This window comes from Pipistrellus kuhlii, unplaced genomic scaffold, assembly GCF_014108245.1.
Source record: "Pipistrellus kuhlii isolate mPipKuh1 unplaced genomic scaffold, mPipKuh1.p scaffold_m20_p_22, whole genome shotgun sequence".
Classification (NCBI taxonomy): Eukaryota; Metazoa; Chordata; class Mammalia; order Chiroptera; family Vespertilionidae; genus Pipistrellus; species Pipistrellus kuhlii.
This window is the reverse complement of record NW_023425521.1, coordinates 5096424-5118507: the sequence shown is the minus strand read 5'-3', so window position 1 is coordinate 5118507 and position 22084 is coordinate 5096424. Positions and strand designations below refer to the sequence as shown.

The 22084-nt window shown below is 44.9% G+C and overlaps 3 protein-coding genes and 1 non-coding gene across 11 annotated transcripts; 1 reads left to right on the top strand and 3 right to left on the bottom strand.

Annotated features, from left to right (window-relative positions):
* Positions 1–210: 210 nt before the first annotated feature.
* On the bottom strand, positions 211–1983 carry LOC118726452 (cytochrome c oxidase assembly factor 3 homolog, mitochondrial). Its single transcript, XM_036451275.1, has 2 exons — positions 1729–1983; positions 211–780 (listed from the first exon to the last, which is right to left on the bottom strand). Exons 1-2 carry the CDS (start codon positions 1940–1942, stop codon positions 674–676), a joined length of 321 nt encoding a protein of 106 aa, XP_036307168.1. The 5' UTR covers positions 1943–1983; the 3' UTR covers positions 211–673.
* A 46-nt stretch (positions 1984–2029) lies between these two features.
* On the top strand, positions 2030–9526 carry CNTD1 (cyclin N-terminal domain containing 1). 2 transcript variants are annotated; one of them, XM_036451256.2, is made up of 7 exons: positions 2030–2502; positions 5728–5803; positions 6088–6256; positions 7195–7357; positions 7804–7948; positions 8603–8699; positions 9253–9526. In XM_036451256.2, the coding sequence occupies exons 1-7, from the start codon at positions 2334–2336 to the stop codon at positions 9439–9441; spliced, it is 1008 nt and encodes a 335-aa protein (XP_036307149.1). In that variant the 5' UTR covers positions 2030–2333; the 3' UTR covers positions 9442–9526. The 2 variants fall into 2 exon arrangements, with proteins under 2 accessions (XP_036307149.1, XP_045442188.1); XM_045586232.1 differs by lacking the exon at positions 2030–2502 and adding an exon at positions 4983–5210.
* A 733-nt stretch (positions 9527–10259) lies between these two features.
* On the bottom strand, positions 10260–22084 carry BECN1 (beclin 1). 7 transcript variants are annotated; one of them, XM_036451241.2, is made up of 12 exons: positions 21921–22084; positions 21543–21671; positions 18540–18607; positions 17146–17204; positions 16398–16488; positions 16154–16290; positions 15806–16000; positions 14783–14929; positions 12873–13022; positions 12346–12406; positions 11760–11902; positions 10744–11027 (listed from the first exon to the last, which is right to left on the bottom strand). In XM_036451241.2, exons 2-12 carry the CDS (start codon positions 21667–21669, stop codon positions 10859–10861), a joined length of 1347 nt encoding a protein of 448 aa, XP_036307134.1. In that variant the 5' UTR covers positions 21670–21671; positions 21921–22084; the 3' UTR covers positions 10744–10858. The 7 variants fall into 7 exon arrangements, with proteins under 7 accessions (XP_036307137.1, XP_036307134.1, XP_036307135.1 ...); XM_036451242.2 differs by lacking the exon at positions 21921–22084 and adding an exon at positions 21799–21821; XM_036451247.2 differs by lacking the exon at positions 11760–11902.
* Positions 20629–20756, bottom strand: LOC118726691. The gene has a single exon (XR_004990372.1). It is a non-coding gene; the product is annotated as a small Cajal body-specific RNA 8 (non-coding RNA).

Below are 22084 nucleotides of genomic sequence, written 5' to 3'. Positions count from 1 at the left end.
GAGTGACCTTCCTTCTCCCAAGATGTGGTTCGGTCTCAAAACAGCCCAGTGACCCACCGTGAGCTCTCCCTGAAATCAGGTGGAAAGATCTCACGGAAAAAGTAATTCTAGTTAAACATTTACGGCTGCCTGGGGCAATGCCACTGTGCTGCAGCTACTGCCCGTGAAGCTTTCCAGCATGAAGTGTCAGCCCCAACACACGCACCTGACTCCGAGAGAGATGACTCAGTTTATTCTCAATCTGACCCCATCTTTCCTCCAGGCTCCCACCCTGCACAGACCTGCCACGCCCACTCCCACAACAGCCCACCTCTTGTCCTCCTTTCTCCCGGCCCCTGGGAAGTGAAGGGGATAAACCACAAAGTCAGGGCATTTGGGAAAAGCCAAGGTTAGATAATTTGCAAAACAAACAAACAAAAAAACAAAAAACAAAAAAACCCAAAACAAACTATACGAAGGGTTCAACTACCACAAACATGAGTGTGAGGTGGGCAACGTTCCTTTGACGATGGCCATCTGTATAAATCCCTGGCTTCTTGGGGCTGATCATTGTCCAAGGTCAGTAAGGTGGCCAGCAAGGCTGTGAGCAGGCGTCAGCTTCTACAGGTCATGGGGCATCATCGGTCATGTGAGGGGGATCCAGCAGCTTAGAGAAGTGCGGTGCCCGTCTGGATCAGGAAGCTGATGCCCTTTCCGCCGCTCGGGCACGCGCAGCTTTGGCCTCATCCTCCAGCTCATCTAGGAACCGCTCCTGGGACACTGAGTAGAAGGTGTAACCATCTGGGGAGGTTAGTTAGGGAAACCACTTGGAACAGGCACATTTCCTTTTCCTAGGTAATCTCTCATCCTCCTAAATCTGTAGCCCTTTGTTCCTCCAAGCCCTGACTCATTCTTCAAAGAGGAAGGGAAAGGGAGAACCATCCAGAGCCCCCACATGCGGTCTCCCTAAATCTACAGTCCAGGCGGATACAAATAGCATCCAGAGTCATTGATTGGCTGCCTCCTGCACGCCCCCCAATTAGGGATCTAGCCCACAACCTGGGCATGTGCCCTATCTCCTGATTTATAGGTCAACACTAAACAACTGAGCCAAGCTGGTGGCTGACCCGTTGTTTATTTTTTTTTCAGAGAGGAAGGGAGAGGGAGAAATAGGAACATCAATGATGAGAATCACTGATTGGTTGCCACCTGCACACCTCCTACTGGGGATAGAGCCCGAAACCCAGGCATGTGCGCTTGACTGGAATTAAACCCAGGACCCTTTCCCGCAGGCTGAGCCAAACTGGCTAGGGCGGACCCGTTATTCTTAATTAGTCATGATAAAATAGAACTTAAAATGACAGCGTAGCCGAGACCGGTTTGGCTCAGTGGATAGAGCATCGGCCTACGGACTGAAGGGTCCCGGGTTCGATTCTGGTCAGGGGCATGTGCCTTGGTTGCTGGCACATCCCTGGGAGGGGGTGTGCCGGAGGCAGCTGGTCGATGCTTCTCTCTCATCCATGTTTCTAGCTCTCTATCCCTCTCCCTTCCTCTCTGTAAAATATCAATAAAATGTATTTTTTTAAAAAGGAAAATAACAGCTGAAGGTAAATTAAACGCTTGGCTCCGCGGTTAGACTTTCACAGATCAGGCTCTTTCCACCAGCCCCCTACTGCCCTCCTACACGTCACTGCTCCCCTTCTCTTGTCCCCACATGCAGTCTCCCCGAGTCTACAGTCCAGCGGATACAAATAGCTAACACGAGGGCCCCGATGCTCAGGCCGGTCACGATGTTCCGGGTCCGCCGCTGTGGCAGAGTCTTCTGCCACTGGGTGAGCTGCGCCTGCCGCATGAACTGCAGCTGCGCAGGAGTCAGCTTCTCCCGAGTCGGGTCAATGCGCTGGGCCAGAGGGGCCTCGCCACTCTTGGCATTAAGGGGGTCACCAGCTCCCGGCGCCGCCATATTGCCGCTCCGCCCTTCGCAGTTTGGGGGGGCGCGGGGCTTGCTGGGAATAGCAGCCCTTCGCTTCCGCAGGGGACGCTGGGAGTTGTAGTCCGCGTTTTCTTTCACCAACGCAGTGTGGCTCTAGGTCTTAGGGAAAAGGGGGGTGGGGGGAGACGTAAAACGGACGTGCTTTCTGATTGGCTGAGGGGTCCCCGGCCGTTGTGGCGGGAAAAGGCTGTGGAGGGCTCGAGGCTGCGGTGGGAACTGAGTTTTCCTCAGACTCGAGGCGAGGACAACCACGCAGAAGAGGAGGACGAGCCCAGTGTTGGCAGAAGGCTCTGGAGCGAAGCTAAGGAGATCGGTTTACGGGTCCAGGGAGCCGTCTGGGTGTCCACAAAGGCTTCTGAAAATGGACGGACGTGTGAGGCCAAGATTGGCCCCTGTTAGCGAGTTTCAGTTTGGAGCTGTTGCCACAGAGACCATCGAGGACGCTCTGCTCCACTTGGCCCAGCAGAATGAGCAAGCAGTGCAGGAGTCTGCGGGCCGGATGGGCAGCTTCCGGGAGACGCGAATCGTGGGTGTGGACGCAGGGCCGGGAGCTGTTGTTTGTTTGTTTGTTTGTTTGTTTCGGGGGGTGGGGGGTGGGGGGAACAGGGGCATCTGTCTTTGAGGCACCAATTTTGAGGTTCAGTGTGGTTATTAACTCAGAGAAGTTGCTGCATGCCAGGTGCTGGGATACAGTGATGAATAAGACACACCAGCACCTTACCCTTGATTTCCAAATGTACATTTATTATCCGTGCTGCCTGGGATAGGACGATGAAATATAGCCCCTGCTTTCAAACCATGAATGTAATCCTTGGAGAATAGGACAAGTCTGCAAATGCTTAGGTACAAAAGTATGGTTAAATAAGTGACATACTAGATAAAAAAACAAAAACGAAAAACCAAGCTTCTAGGGGAACTAAAATGAGTGAGGGGGTGAGGTGGGGGTAGGAAGAATGAAAGGAGCCCTCAGGCACCATGGCATTGGAGGTAGGCCTTGAAGGAAAGGTGACATTCGTTGGTTAAGTTAGTAAAGAGGTTGTGTGAGTGAAGCCATGGGAATAGGGACGCTCAGGGTAAGTGTGAGTACAGTGTCATCCAGGTCGGCCAGAGCATCCTGGACTTTGGTGGAAAAGGAGTTGAAATCAAGACCAGAAACGTAGTTTGGAGACATTCCACGGGGGACTTTGAGCACCAAGGCAGAGTCCATACCTGGCTTGGTAGGAAAGCAAGACGGCATGGGGAGTGTCTTAACATGTGATGTGAGGGGAACCTTGGCCCTAGGAAAAATATCTTGGCTGTGATGGGAAAGACGGATCAGAGTTGAGTTTGTGCTCGTAGTTTAGGGCCAAGGGAGTGACAAGGGAGGGTGAATTAAAAACATTTCAGAGGTAAATATAAGGTTCCACAATGGATGAACTTAAGAAGTGAAGAAGGCGAGGATGACTATGCCGCAGAGTTGAGCCCAGGAGACTGGGAACGTAGGGGCGCCATTAAGGGAATCACACATGCACGAAACAACACCACCAAACGGGAGGAAGAGTGACTTCTGTTTGGGAAGGACAATGACTTTGGTTTTGAACTACTGAGTTTCAGGTGTTCGTAGAAACACTTAGAGGAAGGTTTCTGGCTGGCAGTTTAAAAAGTAAGAGAAGTCAGAACCGGAGAGAAAGGTTTGGGAGTTATGGCCATAATGAGACTGCAGAGGCAGGGGGTGAGCTGAGAGAGGGAGAAAAGAGGAGGCCGAGGACAGCTCCTTGGGAAACATTTTGTGTTCAGGAAATTGGAGTCTGAAGCAAAGTGATGAAGGAAGAGGAAGCGGTTTGGAAGATAGGGACAGAACCAAAAGATCCTTGGGAGCAAGAGTGTTTCCAGAAGGATGACAACGGTTTCAGATGCCTCACCGATATGAACATCAGGAATGAGGGTGGCAAAAGGGCCGCGATGTTTGACAACTTGGACATAGTTGCTGGCCTCAGAGGCCACCATTTCAGCAAGTTGGGAAAAGTAGAAGCCAAATGGCAGAACTTAGGAAGTGAATGATAAGGTGGAAGCAGCAGGCATAAACCAGGCTTTCAAGAAATTAGATAAAGCCCTTGCTTAAGAGAATAGAAGGGGCGGGTTTTTCAGTTAATAGTCGATCTGAGTATGTTCGTAAGTGCAGGAGGTGGAGCCAGCAGCAAGGGAGGGGTGTAACGCTCATCCATTCCACCTAACCCAAGCTCAGTTTTCTTGGCAAATTAAAATGGAAAATTAAAATGGAAAATAGAAACAATTGCCCAGATAACTCAGACTCAAACAACTACACACACACATATATACACACACACACACACACACACACACGAAAAACCTTAATTGCTTAAACTAATTCTCTTCATTGGACACTGGTAGCAGAGCTTTAGTCTCTGTAATGATAAGATTTTGTACATACACGTATGTCTGTTGTATGTTGAGTAGATTGTTAAATTATCTTGTACTACCTTGACTTTTTTAAATTTTTATTTATTTTTATTTATTTATTTATTTATTTAAAAATTATTTTTTAAACATATTTTATTGATTTTTTTTTTTTTTTTTACAGGGAAGGAGAGGGGTAGAGCTAGAAACATCGATTAAAGACAAACATCAATCAGCTGCCTCCTACACACTCCCCATTGGTGTGTGCCCCCAACCAAGGTACATGCCCCCCGACCAGGATTAAATTCAGGACCCTTGAGCCCGCAGGCCTAGCTCTATCCACTGAGCCAAACCGGCCACGGGGCCACCTTGACTTTTTTTTTTTTTTACTACTACCTTGACTTTAGGTTGTTTTTTTTTTCCCTCCACAGAAAGTTAAATTTTCTCTGAAGACATATGGTAATTTAATTGTATATACTTTTTTTTTTTTTTTTTTTTTTTACCAATCAGTGCCCAAAGTTCCCAGTTCTGCAGCTTTCTTTATTGAGAACTAACATTTACCTTTGTTTCCGCCCTCTAATGATATTGCAAACTAAATAAAATTCTATCTGGGGAGGTTCTTTCAAAGAGAAACAGGCAGCCTTAAATCTTGCCAAAGTATCTTGCCCTTCCCACCTTCCCAGTGACTCCCCACCTCTCAAATTAGGCTCTGTTCCCTGATTTGGAGGATATTTCTTCAAAGCAAGCCACTCCACCTTAACAAGCTTGCTCCTGGGAGAGGCTCAGCCGCCGCAGATTTACCAAACACACCGGTGGTGGAGAGATGGTGTCCAGCTGTAAGGTGAACCGTGTTTGTAAAGCAATGGGAGTTCTCCAGAGGGTGGTTACTAAACAAACAGTATTATAAAGAAAACTGTAGCTCCAGGAGGGACCTTTCTGTTCCTGTCAACATTCCACTGCAGACAGAATATAAGGGTTCGGATTTGTGTCCATCCAAGAATCACCCTTGAAGCTGGGGGCTCCCAGCATGGCGTAGAGGCCAGTTAGACCAGCTGGTGTGTTTGCGTGTAGCTGGCTAAGCCTTTTGTCAGCTGAGACCCACGGGAAGGCTCCAGGGTCACTGAGGGGGGCTTGGTAAGCCCTTGTCTTTGGCACTCAGTCAGCCTCCTTTTCATGCCTCTGATCTGCCTATTGGCAGCAAAAGGAACTAATCTCAGCTTGGGTTGTTTCAGTCTCATCTTTCTCACCTCCCGACCCCCTTCCCTTGGCCCCATCATGGCTTTTACACAACGCCAAGAGTTCACAGAGTGGTTTTGGTTGCACCTTGTGAATTAGGCTCTTCTTTTCTGTTTTGGCAGAGTTTGTTTTTCTCCTGTCTGAACAATGGTGTCTGGAGAAAGCTGTGAGCTACCAGGCTGTAGAAATCCTAGAAAGGTAAAGCCCTGAGCATAAGGCCTTTGTAGTGGCACCTCTCAGAATGACTAATATATCCAAATCTTAAACACACACACACACACACACACACCCCCCAAAATAGTACTAGTTGCTCCTTACCATGGGACCTGGTTTTGCACCCTCTAGTGCAAATGTAAATCTCTTAGCCAGCAATTGGTATTGGCACTTGGTATTTTTTGAGGATAAGATGTAGCATAATTTGAAGCAGAAACATCCTTTAGATTGAGTGTGGGTTATTTACTCTCCCCCTCCTTTCTTTTTAGGTTTATGGTTAAGCAGGCAGAGAATATCTGCAGGCAAGCCACAATCCAGCTAAGGGAAAAGACAGTGCCTCAGAACTGGAGGGCTCTGAAAGAGCAGCTTTTCAACAAATTTATCCTGCGTCTTGTGTCATGTGTTCAGCTGGCAAGCAAACTGTCTTTCCACTACAAAGTAAGGAGCTGGGGTTGCTCATGGGCACCTGAGTGTTAGAAAGAAACCGGCTCATTCAAAGGTGACTGTGAGAAACCTACTCCTCAGCTAGGTGATACTACTCATGTGGAAATTCCAGAATGTGATTATGCTTCCTACGCATACCACACACACACACACACACACACACACACACACACACACACACCACACACAGTCACATAGAGGCAGTTATTAAATAGCCTGAAGTTCTGTTCCAAAGTATAATTGCTGGACAGAGGCCATTGTTCATACAGGTCACCTTTTTCCCCTTGGACTCAAGGACAGTTTGCATAAAATGTCTGAATTGCCAACATATCAGCATTAAGGTAAACTACTATGTTTAAAAAGGATAAAATTTTTCCCCACATTACTACCCAATGTGTATATAACAAAGTATCATTCACTCAACAAATATTTATTGTCTTCTATGGCCAGATGCTGCACTAGGTGCCATGGCTGCAACAGTAAAAATATTGTCTGTGCTCTCAAGGAACTTAGCCAATGAGAGAAGACACACAAGCAAATAATGTGCTCTGATTAGTGTCAGTACAGAGGGCTATGAATGAACCTCATTAGCCTTGGAGAGTCAGGGAAGTGTATTTAGAGAAAATGACTTCTTGAAGGGGGTGGTTATGGAAGATGGGTGGATCCTAAGAGAAGTGGGAGAGGAGTTAAGAAAAGCAGGAAGAGAGAAGGGAAGGAAAGGAGGTCCAGATACAGGAAACAGCATTGTAGAGGCTTGGGGAGCTTGGTGGGTTTGAGAGCTGCAAGTTCTATATGACAAGCATTGAGGGTAAGAGGGAATTACCAAGGGAAAAGGCAAGATGCAGGCATGGGCTGGATTTGTACACTATGCCAAGATGCATGGCCTTTATTCTGACTCCCTTTCCTCTCCCTCACTGTTTTTCCTTGCCCAGATAATCAGCAACATTACAGTCCTGAATTTCCTCCAGGCTCTAGGATATCTGCACACTAACGAAGAACTACTGGAGTCAGAGCTTGATATTTTGAAGTCTCTGAACTTCCAAATCAACCTGCCTACTCCCTTGACTTATGTGGAGATGCTCCTGGAGGTTCTAGGTAATTGATTAAGTGTGCCAGGGACTGTGCGTGGGAGTCTTCCCTAGGAGGCAATAAGAATGTACCCAAAGGTTTGGGAGCAGTGGGCAGAACCCACCAATGAGGAGCAGCAGGAAGCCTGGGCTGATGGAGGGAAGTGCTCTCTGGTACTTGTCAGGAAAAGAAACTTAGGTCTGGCTTTGTTTGGACTCATGAGGTACTCTCTTACTGCAGGAGTTTTATGGAGAGGCATGAGATAAGAGGGGAACAAACAAATATACTCGAATTGTATATGGAGATTTCTCTACCTTTCCCTTTGTCCTTTAAAATTGACCTCCAGCTGAAGAGGTTTCTTACAGTAAAGCAAAACAATCAGGAAGCACATTAACAGCTCAACAGTTTTATGTTGCATAACCACCGTGATTATGACCAGAAAAGACCCTTCACCATGCCCATACTCCATCTAGGGTACAATGGCTGTTTGGTCCCAGCCACACAGCTGCATGCAACCTGCCTAACCCTGCTCGACCTAGTCTATCTTCTGCATGAACCCATATATGAGAGCCTGCTGAGGGCTTCAATCGAGAACTCCACGCCCAGTCAGCTACAAGGGTAAGGCAACCCCTTCAGCCTAGGCTCCTTCCAGAAACAGAGTCCAGAATGTAGCATGAGAACTTGGGGAATGGAATTTACCTGGCGAGGCACCCAATCCAAAGATAACCGGCACAGGTTATCTGGTTCAAATTAACGTCCGGTTTGTTGTCTGGATGCAGATGACTGAGCCCAATCAGCAAAACCCTAAATGTTTTCACTTCCAAATTTAAATGACTTCAAGTAATTATTTCCTAGTTCTTTCTTTATAGCTGTTTATAATTTGAGGTTACCTGACTGCTTTTATAGTCACTCGGGGAATAAAAGCCAGTCACAAGGTTGCAACTTGGACAAAAGTGTTTGATTACTGTAAAGCAGAATAGTAAAAAGCCTCACAATTACATTTGTTAGGGAGACAGGTGGAACAACAAAAGGCCTATGAACCAGACGGGAGGCTCATGTTTAAATCCCAGGTGATTTGGGGGAGGCTGGGGGAAGGTCAATTAACTATTAGTTGACCATTTCCTTCCATGTCTAAAAAATCCACGATGATCAACATCAACAATTGAAGTTGTATGACCCTAAGATTTGGAAGATAAAAAAAAAAAATAAAAAAAAAAAGATTTGGAAGATCAAATTTCAGCTCCAAAATTAATAATGGTTTTAATCACTCAGGGAAAAGTTTGTTTCAGTGAAGGAAGACTTCATGCTATTGGCAGTAGGAATCATTGCAGCAAGTGCATTCATCCAAAACCACGCGTGTTGGAGCCAGGTATGCATCACTGAGTAGGACCAGCGCGGTCAGAATTCATTTAATAGAAAGCATTCTCCCATTTAGTTAAAGGAAAACAGAAGACTATAAAAGGTAAGTGCCAAGACCGAGGATTAAGATGAATGAGCAGGATTTGGGAAAGGGAAAACTAGGTTAGGACTGAAAAGTGTTCTCTAGTTTTCCTCTTATAAAATTAGAAATGGAGGTCCAAATTCAGCTTGTTCTCCTTATGATGATAATCTGTTACCATGTTAAAGTCTAATAAATATATCCTCCCAAAGAGAAAATGTCAAGGCCCAGATATCCCTCTCACCTTTCACAAAACTCATCTCCAGCCCAGAGAGATGTCTAGTAGAAACTCCACACCAACACCATCAGGGCAAATGCATCCTCATGAAATTTGGCTATTGGCAAACACTGGGTCTGGATTTAATCTTCTCTGTAAATACAGAGAAACAAAAACATTTATATTTGGCTTCAGAGTCCAGCCCAAGCAATTTGTGTACTAAAACATGTTGAGATAGTTTAGTAATAAAAAACTCTGTTTCTGAAGGTTGTGGGGCACTTGCAGAGCATCACGGGTATTGCCTTGGAGAGCATTGCTGCATTCTCTTATGCAATCCTGATGCACAGCGTGGGAGCCAACACTCCGGGGCGACAGCAGCCGATTCCTCCCCACCTGGCAGCCAGAGCTCTGAGGGCTGCCGCTTCCTCCAGCACATGGACAGAATCTGCCCAGTAGAAAGAGCCTTCCATCACAGCACTCACCCCTCCCTTTGTTTACTTTCTACTCAGGGCACAAAAGTTTCAAGTATCTTTTGAACTGTGTTTTGTATTCCAACTTGATGCTTATTTTCCTGCATCAGAGAAAGAGTTAAGGTGGACAAGCATGTCCTTTTTGCCATATTAGAATGAAAATGTAAGAAGTTAAGAGAGAGAGAATATTAGTGAAGTTGGTTCATTTTTGTTTGACAATATATTTATGTTATGGCTTTTTTTTTTTTTTAACTGTTCCTTTCACCTAAACCGGTTTGGCTCAGTGGTAGAGCATTGGTCTGTGGACTGAAAGGTCCTGGGTTTGATTCTGGTCAGGGGCATGTACGTTGGTTGCGGGCACATCCCAGGTAGGGGGTGTGCAAGAGGCAGCTGGTCGATGTTTCTCTCTCATCGACGTTTCTAGCTCTCTATCTCTCTCCCTTCCTCTCTGTAAAAAATCAATAAAATATATTTTTAAAAAATTAAAAAAAACACACAACTGTTCCTTTCATTGAGAGAATATCAGACATGGAGATTAGTATTTACTAATCTGAGACCATCTGGGTGACATTGACTGAGAAAGGAGGCAGCCTGTATTTCTCCTTCAAGTTTAATATCTGTTCTGTTAAGATATATACTAAAAAAAAAAGGGGGGTTTTCTTTATAGCTATTTTCACTAGCCTTCTTAAAAAGTAACACTAACCCATCTCTAGACATGTTTCTACAGAATTTCCACATACCTTCACTTAAACTCAATTCTCCCAGAATACAAACTAACTATTTTAAAGAAAAATCCATGGGCAATTATCAGACTGCAGCAAATCTTTTATTACAAATAATTCTCTCCATAATGTCTTTAGGAGTATCAAACACCATTTCGTATCTCTAACACAGAACAGACAGGCATTCAGTACTAGAACCAAGTGAGAAGTGTTAAATTTCAAGCTTCTGATCACATCACACGGTGACCAAAGCTTACTTATATGTCATTTTCTCACATTATCCAAAACTGTGCGTCTCATACATCTCATCGTCTCAGTGGAGACAAACGTTTCTATTTAATATTGTTAAGTGCAGGAAGTTGAAAGAGATAAATTACAGTGAAAACATATCAATCTCAATTCAACTCAGTTACAAACAAAAACAGAAGCAAATTTAAATTATTTTAAGGGGAGAGGGAAAGGAAGGCTTGGGGTGAAGAATTAAAACTATAACAAGGCTGGTAGCTCTGGGAACTATTTGCCATGTGATATTTTACAATAAAGTGGCTTTTGTAGATTTTTTTCTTTTTTTGGTATATTGTAAACGTGTGTTTAATAGTACCCAAACTTAACTTAAAACTTTTCAAACAAAACAAAATTTAAAGCCTTTAAGGCAAACATCCCGCTAAGGAAAACAGAAAGTCATTTATTATAAAACTGTGAGGACACCCAAGCAAGACCCCACTTAAGATTCGTCAGCATGAACTTGAGAGCTTTTGTCCACTGTTCCTCAGAGTTAAACTGGGTTTTGATGGAATAGGAGCCGCCGCTGCCGCCTGTGTCTTCAATCTTGCCTTTTTCCACATCCATCCTGCAGATGAGCACAGCAGAGCTCATTAGGAACTGAGATCTGATTTAAGTCAGTTCAGGCAAATGGACAGGGACTCAATCATGGGACCATTCACGTCATTTTATCTATGAAAGAACTTGGCAAGAAACGGTAGTGTATTTTGGATTTACTTGAAAGCCAAAAGTCAAGGAGGCTGTCACAAGAGCCTCATTGTCATCTGGAGTACAGGGACAGGACACACACCCAAACAGATGACAAGCCTGGAGCGGAGGGAAAGTGAGGGTTACAGTACTCCTCACTGTTTTCCTAGGCATCCCTGAACTCAAGGGAGGGAAGGGAGCAGAAGAAAAGAAACACTTTGTTTTGGGGTGACAGAAGCAGCTCAGCTTTACTCTCTTGAACTAAGGTCTCGATCACCGGGCTCCTACACAGTTTGTCCATAGGGAGCATTCCTGAGTATTTCTAGGGCCTTAAGGAAAAACATTCCTGAAATTGGAGACTGGACATGAGCTCCATCGCAAGAAAATCCCCCTAACTACCTAAGACAGCATTCTTTATCTCCAGGAGTCAGGTGGTCACATTCTGTCCTACTTGCAGCGTTAGATTACTCTTTGCCCATCAATGTCAGGTGATTTTGTACCATTTCTGCTTTCCCATCATTCATACTATGTTTTGCCTCCATTTTTAGTATCCCTTTAAATTCTACTCAATTTGGTCCTACTCTTGATCCACTCAGCATTGGGGGATACTGACCTGTAAGGAAGACAAAATCGTGTCTCGCCTTTCTCAACCTCTTCTTTGAACTGCTGCACACAGTCCAGGAAAGCCACCATTGCATGATCAAACTTGTTGTCCCAGAAAAACCGCAACCCCCCCGAACAGTATAACGGCAGCTCCTGCCCAAGGAGAGAGAACTGGTATGGGTGTGGCACCAGGACAGGCGATCAGAGATTGTTCCCAATCCTACCAATCTCCCACGTCATGTTCTTTCTGTGTTCCACTGAGAACAGTAACCCTGGGAAAATAACAATGCACTAGAACTTCTCTATCATCAATGGAAATGTATTAAACATCTACCTCACGGTGATTCCTTCCCCACCCTAGAGCACACATTCCCCTCTGATCTGCCCATATCCCTTCTCAACAGACTGTACAAAAAACTCATTTTCTCTCTAGGCCTCAAAGAGCTAATCCTGAACTGGACAAGACATTAGCTCTTCATAGAGATATATGTATAGGAAGGAAACTGAATAATGTCATTATGAAGAATAAACTTATGTGTTTTTTTAGGAGGTATAAAAATTCTGTATTCCAGTGAAAATGGAGCTTCCCAGAGTACCTTAGATTTGTCTGTCAGAGACTCCAGGTACGAATGGTTTCCATAGGGGACAAGCCGATACCTAAAAAGGAGATGCATACAGAGATGGATAGAGGGTTCCTCCAAAAGTGATTATTGGGATGTTAGAATCCAATGATTTTCAGACTTTATCCTACCTGTTTTATTATTTCCACCCTCTCTCTCACCTTCCTATAGGCTCCATGTTTAAGATTTTGCTACTGAACAAATTATATAATCATCTGGGGGTGGAGGGCCTTCGTGAATGAACATATGTTTTGGTTTAGATTTAAAAACAAAACCTGAAAACAGCTTGAGGAACACTAAAGTTCTGGAGATACCGGTGGGCTGGGGACCACTACAGCTTGAGGACTGCAGAAAGATCCTTATGGTGAGCGGAAAACCAGACACAGACAGAAAACTTCCAGGCTATTGGGATAAGGGTTCCTGCCATAGCGGACAGCAGTACCAGTGTGGAGATACAAATATCAAAGACATACCATCCCCCAAGAAAGGGCTACATATCTTACCTCTGGAATTTCAGACCCATCTTATTGGCCAGGGCATGGAGCAGCAACACTGTCTGGCCCCAAGCAGCATTAATCTCATTCCATTCCACAGGAACACTGGGCAGGCGACCCAGCCTGAAGTTATTAATTGTGCCAAACTGTCCACTATGCCTATAGAAGAAAGCAAAAGGACAGGGGAAAAATACAGGGAGAACTTAAAACTTAGCAACTTCTAAGACTTCCTGCTCTTACCTAAAACCTAACATAAATCTCCTTTCTTATCTTCAGATTCATATAGCCAAGTTCTTCTTGGTACTTTAAATACATGTCTAAAATGCTGCCGAAACCGGTTTGGCTCAGTGGATAAAGCATCAGCCTGAGGACTGAAAGGTCCCAGGTTCAATTCCGGTCAAGGGCATGTACTTTGGAGACAGCTGGTCGATGTTTCTCTCTCATTGATATTTCTAGCTCTCTATCCCTCTCCCTTCCTCTCTGTAAAAAATCAATAAAATATATTTTAAAAAATAATAAAATAAAATGTGAGTCATCTTTCCACCTGCTGCTCAAATGCCAAAGCAGAAATTGAGGCATTATCCTTGAGCACTCTCTCAGCTCTCTCCCTTTAAGAAAGCATCAAACTGTTGATTTTACTTCCTAAATCTCTTCAATCTGCCCACTTCTCTCCAAACTCAATGCCATTACTTTCTTTTTCTATTTAGATTCCTACTAACAAGTTTCCTTATCAAAAATAGTACCCTCTTCAAGTCACTTCTCACATTGCAGGTAAAGTTATCACAGATGCAAATGTAATTATGTCACTTGCCTGCCTCAAATGCTGCAATGGCTCCCACTACCTTTTTTTTTTTTTTAATATATATATATACATATATATATGTATGTATGTATATGTGTATATATATATATATATGTGTGTGTGTGTGTGTGTGTGTATATATATATTTTATTGATTTCAGAGAGAAGGGAGAGGGAGAGACAGGAGAAACATCAATGATGAGAGAGAATTATTGATCGGCTGTCTTCTGCACACTTCCCGCAACCCAGGCATGTGACCTCCTGGTTCAAGGTTGATGCTCAACCACTGAACTACACCAGCTGGGCTCCCACTTCCTTTGGATAAAGTCCAAATCCTTTATGATACCTACAAGGTACTTTAGGAACTGGTAACTCTCCAGTTTCATATCCTGTCATTCTCCCCTTTACTCTCTAGTCACAATAAGCTCCTTTCAGTTCTCTGAATTCACCACTCCCACTTTTCTGTTTCTTTGCACATGATGTTCTCTCTGACAGGAACAACCCCCTCCGCTGCAGACTTCTATTCACATCTCAGCTTAAGCATCAACCTCCTCTGAGGGAAACTTTCCACGTGGCCTGCTCACTTTGGGTAAAGTGCCCTTATGTGTTCCCACAGCACCCTAGGTTAACCATTATCAATCTGTATTACAAGTGCCTATTACTTATTCAGCTCTTCCACTAGATTATAAACAACTAGAAGGTAGAATGCATATTGTTTGCTGTTGCCATCCTAGTGCTTAGAATAGTGCCTACCACACAGTAGATGCTCAATTGATACTAGTTAAATGGATAAAACATCAAGTAAATTAATACACGAATGACCCTAAAGGTAAGAAATCAGCTCTAGGCTGAGGACCAGAATTTCATGTGGCTGGAGGGCTCAGATCTGTCCGTTTCCTTGGAAGAGTGGATGGCATCAAGCTCCAGAATTCCAATCCCCTGATCGTGCCTACCCCATCACAAGGAAAGGAAAAAACCTAGATGGGATAAAAATTATATACAGCCCTATTTTGTGGGAGGTGGGCACCCTGACTTAGAGGCCAACAGCTTAGAAGCCAACAGCTAAGGTCCAGATACGCAGTGCTTTCCAGACGCTCCTCACCCTCCAGCCCCATTACCAGATGTGGAAGGTTGCATTAAAGACGTTGGTTTTCTTCAGCTTGTCCAGCTGCACCTGGGCATAACGCATCTGGTTTTCTACGCTCTTCAGCTCATCATCCAGTTCCAGCTGTTGTCGTTTAAACTCACTGTATTCCCTCTGATACCTGTGAGCAGCCAAAGTGGCCATTGAAGGCTGTTAGTTTGGGGGCTAAAATTTCTGTTATCACCCTCCTTAAGGATTTCTTTTTGTGATTATGGTTACATCTAGTTACAGCATCATTTAGATTTGTCACAGATCCCACTCAAAGGAACATACATGCCCCAGCTGTCTTGCCTGGGAGGGACAGGAATGTCTCCAATTCCAGCTGCCCAAATGCAAAAAGGGGAGGAAGAAAGGACTCTTCCAAACCAGGCCTAACACCTCTTGGATGTCTGACCTTTTCCAGAGTCAAGGTGAAATATGTCAAGACTGGCTTCTTCATGGCTTGGCCATAATTGAACTCATATAACTTCACCTCTACATTCTTATTATCCTTTAAACAGTAAACACCATTTCCAATGAAACTTGTTACACTGCTCTGTGAAAAATTAACTTTTTGTTCTGTCCTTCACTTCCCGTTTCAGTAAACGTGGACACTATGTCTCCTCCAATAGACAGAGGGTTCTCTCAGGTTGAGAGCACCAATGAAATTTTTGAGCTGAGAAGGAATGAATGTGGGCCAATATGCTCCTGAGCAGAATGCCGGGTGCAGATGATCCCCATTCCCTACAGCACAGAGCTGTGACTACAGCCTTGGCTCTCCACTCTCTATTTAATCAACAAGCTTTTTTTACTTAGTCATGCTGACCCTACATACATAACTCTTCATACAAATCTCTAGAAACAGGACCTGGCAACAATATGCAGGATCCAGAGCAGACAGGCTGCAGAATGACAGCTGAATGCAGCTTATAAACTAATCAGACACATTCAGCTGGAAGCCATTTCCCCTCCTGGAGCTTTCAGGGCCGGAAATTAGAAGAACAGGGTGATCACTTACTGAGCCTCCTCCTGATCCAGTCTCTCAGCTTCAGCCTGGACCTTTTCGAGATTTTCTGCCACTAATTTACGGTTCTTTTCCACATCTTCCAGCTCCTGAATCAGCCTCTCCTCCTCTAATGCCAGCTCCTTTAGCTCCACCTGTAGCTGTTCACTGTCATCCTCATTCATTTGCTCTAAGATCTCTAAACAGCGCCTGCCAAGGACAAAGTATGCTTGCAGAAGGAACCTGTTATTCTGTTTACCTGAGCTGAGCATAGCTCTTGGGTAAGAACTAGGCAGTCTTGGAGCAGTGTCGGCTCTAAGACCCAGATGTCAGTTTCCAGGCCCTTGCCCTGGAGGCACTCACTTGTAGTTCTGACACTCATTTTCAGTGACGTTGAGCTGAGTGTCCAGCTGGTCTAAAAGAGTATCTGTGCATTCCTCACACAGTGGGTGATCCACATCTGTTTGGCCTGACATGATGTCAAAAAGGTCCCCAGTGACCTGGAAGTAAGGGAGAGTCAGGGTAGGGCCTTCCCCATGCTACCTGCCCACACAACCCCCTCTACCAGCCATGCCGGCTGCTTGATGCTAGAATGAGGCCTACTTGCCTTCAGTCTTCGGCTAAGGTTCTCCATGGTTCCGCCATCAGATGCCTCCCCAATCAGAGTGAAGCTGTTGGCACTTTCTGTAGACATCATCCTGCAGACAGCCCCCCGCCCATGGGCACATGAGGGAGCAGAGAGGCCTCCTCCACCTACTGCGGTGCCAGTGGCAGAGACTCTCAAGCATCAGCTGAGGGGCCTCAAGGTGCATACCCACTCCTAGCCCGACTGACCTCCCAAGGGTACCTCTCTCCCAAGGGAAGGCCATGCTGGTCTTCCACAGGGGCACTCAGCATGAAGGTTGGCTGGACAGACTACGGAGGGAGAAGGGGCATTAAAAACTGATATGTGTGTGTGTCTATAATAGAAAAGGAAGGAGAATCTGGAAAGACCATTTGTTTTTTAATATTACTCCCCTCGACAGCCACCTTCACATGCATCAACAATTAAGAACCTGAACATCTAACATCAGCTAATCTTAAACTTTTTAAGAGCCCATCCCATTTATTATTGACTTTTCTCACTTCTCTATCATGAGAGCTATTGTCTCTTTTCACGTGTAAATGGCTACAGGAAAAACTCAATTAGTATTGGAAGGTGATGGGCCAAGTAAAAGGGAATGCATTTTTTTTGGAGGAGCCAAAGGCTGGGTGATGATACATCTCTATCACCTGGCTCCAAGCCTCAATTGTGGGTTAAATTAAAATTCTCCTAGTCTTTGGCAAGGAGCAGGGGGCTGAAGAGTAGTAGGCACCTGGCTGGGGGGATGAATCTGCGAGAGACACCATCCTGACGAGTTTCAATAAATGGCTCCTGGGAACGAAATAAGAGGACATTAGCATTTTGGCAGCTTAGAACTATTTGGCTCTACCCTTGATCTACAACCACAAGACAATAAACCAGAGACTTAACTGGGTATTACCTAACCAATCCTTAAATACTAAGACACACCCCAAGTCCCATTTGATATTTTTATGGGGAATGGCATTCCCTATGTTATATTCAATTATAATTAAATATGCATTTTCTCGCCAAAACCGGTTTGGCTCAGTGGATAGAGCATTGATCTGTGGACTGAAGGTCCCAGGTTCGATTCTGGTCAAGGGCATGTACATTGGTTGTGGGCACATCCCCAGTAGAGGGTGTGCAGGAGGCAGCTGGTTGATGATTCTCTCTTATCGATGTTTCTAGCTCTCTATCCCTCTCTCTTCCTCTCTGTAAAAAATCAATAAAATGTATTTTAAAAAATAAAAAATAAATAAATAAATATGTATTTTCTCAACACTTACTAGTCAGGGATAAGGGTGAGTGAGATACCCTAAATATCATGGCACAAGGAAAAAGCCAGATCAGACTACAGTGAAGTTTGGCATAGCAGAGAAAAAAGTAGGTAATTTATATGTTTTAAATACATTGATGTGATTTATATGTGATCAAAAACTTATATCTGTCTTTGGCAATGAAAATGATCACTGAAGTGATCACAGTTTAAAAATGACATGTTCTCAAAAGAAAAGACATGTTATCTAATGACAATGCCCCCATGACTAGGGTAATCATATAATTTGTTGCCCAAACCAAGATACTTTTGAGAATGAAGAGGAAGTGGATATTAATAATTAGCTAGGACAACAGATGTAAACCAGGATGCCCTGAGATGACTTTGGATATATAGTTCATCCCATCTCTCACCTATAATGGCTTATAATTCTGCATAAAATAAAGAAGAACCTCTCGCCGGGACCGGTTTGGCTCAGTGGATAGAGCGTCAGCTTGGGGACTGAAGGGACCCGGGTTCGATTCCGGTCAAGGGCATGTGCCTTGGTTGCGGGCATATCCCCAGTGGGGGGTGTGCAAGAGGCAACTGGTCGATGACTCTCTCTCATCGATGTTTCTGGCTCTCTGTCTCTCTCCCTTCCTCTCTGTACAAAATCAATAAAATATATTAAGAAAAAAAAAAAAAAAAGAAGAACCTCTCTCCATGTCTTTAAATGGATGACTTTTTCAGTAACCCTGTAACCTCAGTACAATGATCCACAGTGGCTTGATCATGTAGAATGTCTTGTTAACCACAGATCCCAAAAGTCTGTGGGCTCTAGAAGCACCAAGTACCCTGCAGAAACCTGTTTGCATTCCAGTGTTTCCTACCTCTCCTGAGTTACCCTCTTCCTCCTGGGTCTCTCCTGATTTCACCTGGGCTGTGGCAAGTAATGGAGCTAAGGGCAAAGAAAATATTGAGTCAGAAAGAATCTTATCAAAGGAGTGGGTATAAAAACATAGAAAAAAGCCCTGGCTGGCACGCTCAGTGGTTAGAGCATCAGCACGCACATCAGGGCATGAAACTGGGTTGCAGATCCGATCCCCAGTCCCAGGAGGCAACCAATCGATTATCTCTCTCACATCGATGTTTCTCTGTCTCCCTCCCGGCCTTCCACTCTCTCTGGAAATCAATTGGAAAAAAATATCCTTGGGTGAGAATTAATGATAACAAAAAAGTATAGAAAAAGAATTGGAATTATACTCATAACCACCCACACCTATATCTTTTTCTTAAAGTATCATTTACACAAAGAATCTTTACCCCTATTAAATGAGATTAAGGAGTTAAATTTCCCCCCAGAATAATCTATATATATAAAAGGCTAATATGCTAAGTATCCTTCTCTTGTCCAGGTAATGATAAGTAGCAACACCTGGTTTCCTCTCCCCAGTGACAACTAGTCTCCTTGCAGTTTCTTCATAGCTAGTGCAAACATTTCACACTTTAACCAAATGTCTGTGTAGAGTTTTCCTGTGCCTCATCTCATTTTACCCTCACAGGAGTCCTGGATTAGGTAGATAGGAGATTTGGTGGAATCCTATTTTCTTTTCATTAACTGGAAAACAGTGATTCAGAAATCTTAAAAACTTGACCTGACTGAAAAGGCTCGGTCCTTAGTGCTGCCATGGTTTTTTCACTGCACAGAATATAGTCAAACATGGCTGCAGTTAAATCTTTTGCTCTTTGTTCTCCCTGTGATCTACAATAATAATCTGCTTTGGCTGATATTTACTGCTGTGTTGCTGACAATTACCTAAAAGAGAAGTTGGTGTGCTTCACTGGACTGGGAAAAGTTTAGCTACATCAGAAAGCAGGTCTAATTAAGCAAGTTTATTCTATATCTATAAAAGGCTAAGGTGACTCGTGATAGAATATAAAGCTCTTGCTGGCGCCAATAGCAGGTGTGTGTTTCGGTCTGTCATTGTCGATGGTGAATTTGGTTGATACTTCTATTATAGAGAAAGGGTGAATAATGACATTAAAAGATTTCTTCTAATTAATTTCCTTTCAATGTGCATGAATCCGCTCACCGGATCACTAGTGATATCATGGTTGTTTTTAAAGATGCCTTATCTTTCAAAAATAGTTACAAAATATCAACTTATCTTTGGGATTTACTTCAAAATAATATGGACCCTGGCTGGTGCTCAATGGTTAGAGCACCAGCCCACAGATTGAAGGGTTGGTCAAGGGCATGCACTTGGTTGCAGGCTTGATCCCCTGCCCCAGTCGGGGTGTGAGCAGGAGGCAACCAATTGATGTCTCTCTCTTACATTGATATTTCTCTCTCTCTCCCCTCTTTTCCCCTTCCATTCTCTGAAAATCAATGGGGAAATATTCTCCCCTAAAAAAAAATAAATAAATCTATATACATAAAATCCTAAGTGATCATTATGACAGAATGGCTGGTACAACCAGTTGCTATGACGTGCACTGACCACCTGGGGGCATACACTCAACGCAGGAGCTTCCCCTAGGCCCCCACTGCTGATGGGGCCTGTGGGCCAACCCCTCTGGTCCCTCCCCAGGCTGGAACAGGGAGCTGGGGTTGGGTGGCAGTGGATGGGGCCCCTTTCCCAGGGGGACCAAAGGCTGGCTTCCTCGTAGTGAGCCAGCCAACCTCCTACCTCCCTCTCCTTTTCTTTCCCCGACTAGGGAACTGGGGGTGGGTGGGGAGGAAAGGAGGCAGCGGGGAACCTGCTTAGCCCTGATCACTGGCCAGGCTTAGGGACCCGACTCGTGCATGAATTTCATGCACAGCCTCTAGTCCTATATAATAAAACTCTAATATGCAAATCAACTGAACAGAATGATTGGTCACTATGCCGCCCACTGAGCACCAGGGGCAGACGCTCAATGCAGGAGCTGCCCCCTGATGATTCTTAAAAGAACCTTGAGAATGTTTTATTTTTTGTTTTGTTTTTAAACTGTCTGTCCGTTACGATTTCACTCAATTCGTCCGGGTCATCAAAAGGCAGTTTATTCTAGGGAGGTACAGTGACAATTAGAGGAATACTCAGCTCAATGTGTGTATCAGCCTCCCAAGAGATTGTTTTATGTTTTCCTGATAAAGAAACCGGGGCCTACAGAGGTGATGTAACTTGCAAAAAGTCATCCAACTATTAAGACAGCCAGGATTTAAATCCAAGCAGGCTGACTCCAGATCCTTGAGCTTATTTTTTTTTAATGTTTTTTATTTTTATTTTAACTCACTTTTAGAGACAGTAAGGGAGCTAGAACGATAGAAACACTGACGGGGGAGGGACATCATCTGACTGAAATCGAACCCCCAAGACCTCATGAGCGTCACACAGGCCAGGCTCCTCGAGCTTACTTTAACTTTATTCAATTTTCTCTTTTAAAAATGACATCTCACTCACTGGGTCTATTAGAATCGTTCCTCCATTGACTAGCTGTTAAACGCTGGGTAAGTCACTTAAATTTTCAGAGCCTCAACTCATTTGTAAAATGATCCCTAAGGGTTGTTGCAGGAACTGAACTAAGTAATGCATGTAATGCAGTTGGTACATGGTAAGTCCTCAAAATGTGCCCTTCATTATTACATATACACATTCCTTTCCTCTGAAAGAGTAGGAGTAAGAAAACTAAGGACGTTTCCTTGCTATAGAAAGCTCTCCGAGGCGCACTGAGTCAGAAGGCCTTTATGTTCCGGATAAGAAAACAGGGAGCCAGAGAGATTAAGTGACTTTCCTAGGTTTACACGGGAGCCTGCGGCAGACTACAAGGATAGAGACATCTTAAGACCTACATCTCCAAAGCTGCCCACTTTCAACGATTTTGACCCCCCTCTTTGCAAGGGTCTCGCTGACCTGTGAGCTCCTGGATGGTGACACGGTCCAGGATCTTGAAGCTCGTGTCCAGTTTTAGGGGCTGGCTGCAGCGCTGGCACACGAAGCTCACCTGCATGGTGCTGCTGGACGTCTTAGATCCCTCCATCCCTGCGGCGATGGAGAGGAGGCGGTATTAGGGAGAAGCGGCGCCCTTGAACCCCCGGTTTGGGGCTACTGAAGGGGGGAAATCCCGCCCGCGCCGTTCTCTCTAGGGACGGTACGACAGCGAGTGGACCTGCTTCCGGGGCAGCCCCGGCAAAAACAGTGTGCAGCCAGCCAGGGAGGGGAGGCGACCGGCGCCGTCAGGGGGCCCAGGCTCCCTTCTAGGGTCGCGGCTCAGCCCTCGACGCTCTTCACCTCGGAGTCCGGAGCCCGCCACCCTGCTCCGGTCTACCGCGGGGGCACCACGGCCTCCGGGCTGCCCTGGAGGGAGGCCTCCAGAACTGCCATCATCCAGTCTTCAGCTACTTCCCGGTGAGCCGGGGAGGACTTCCGCCAGGACCGGATGTGACGCAACGACG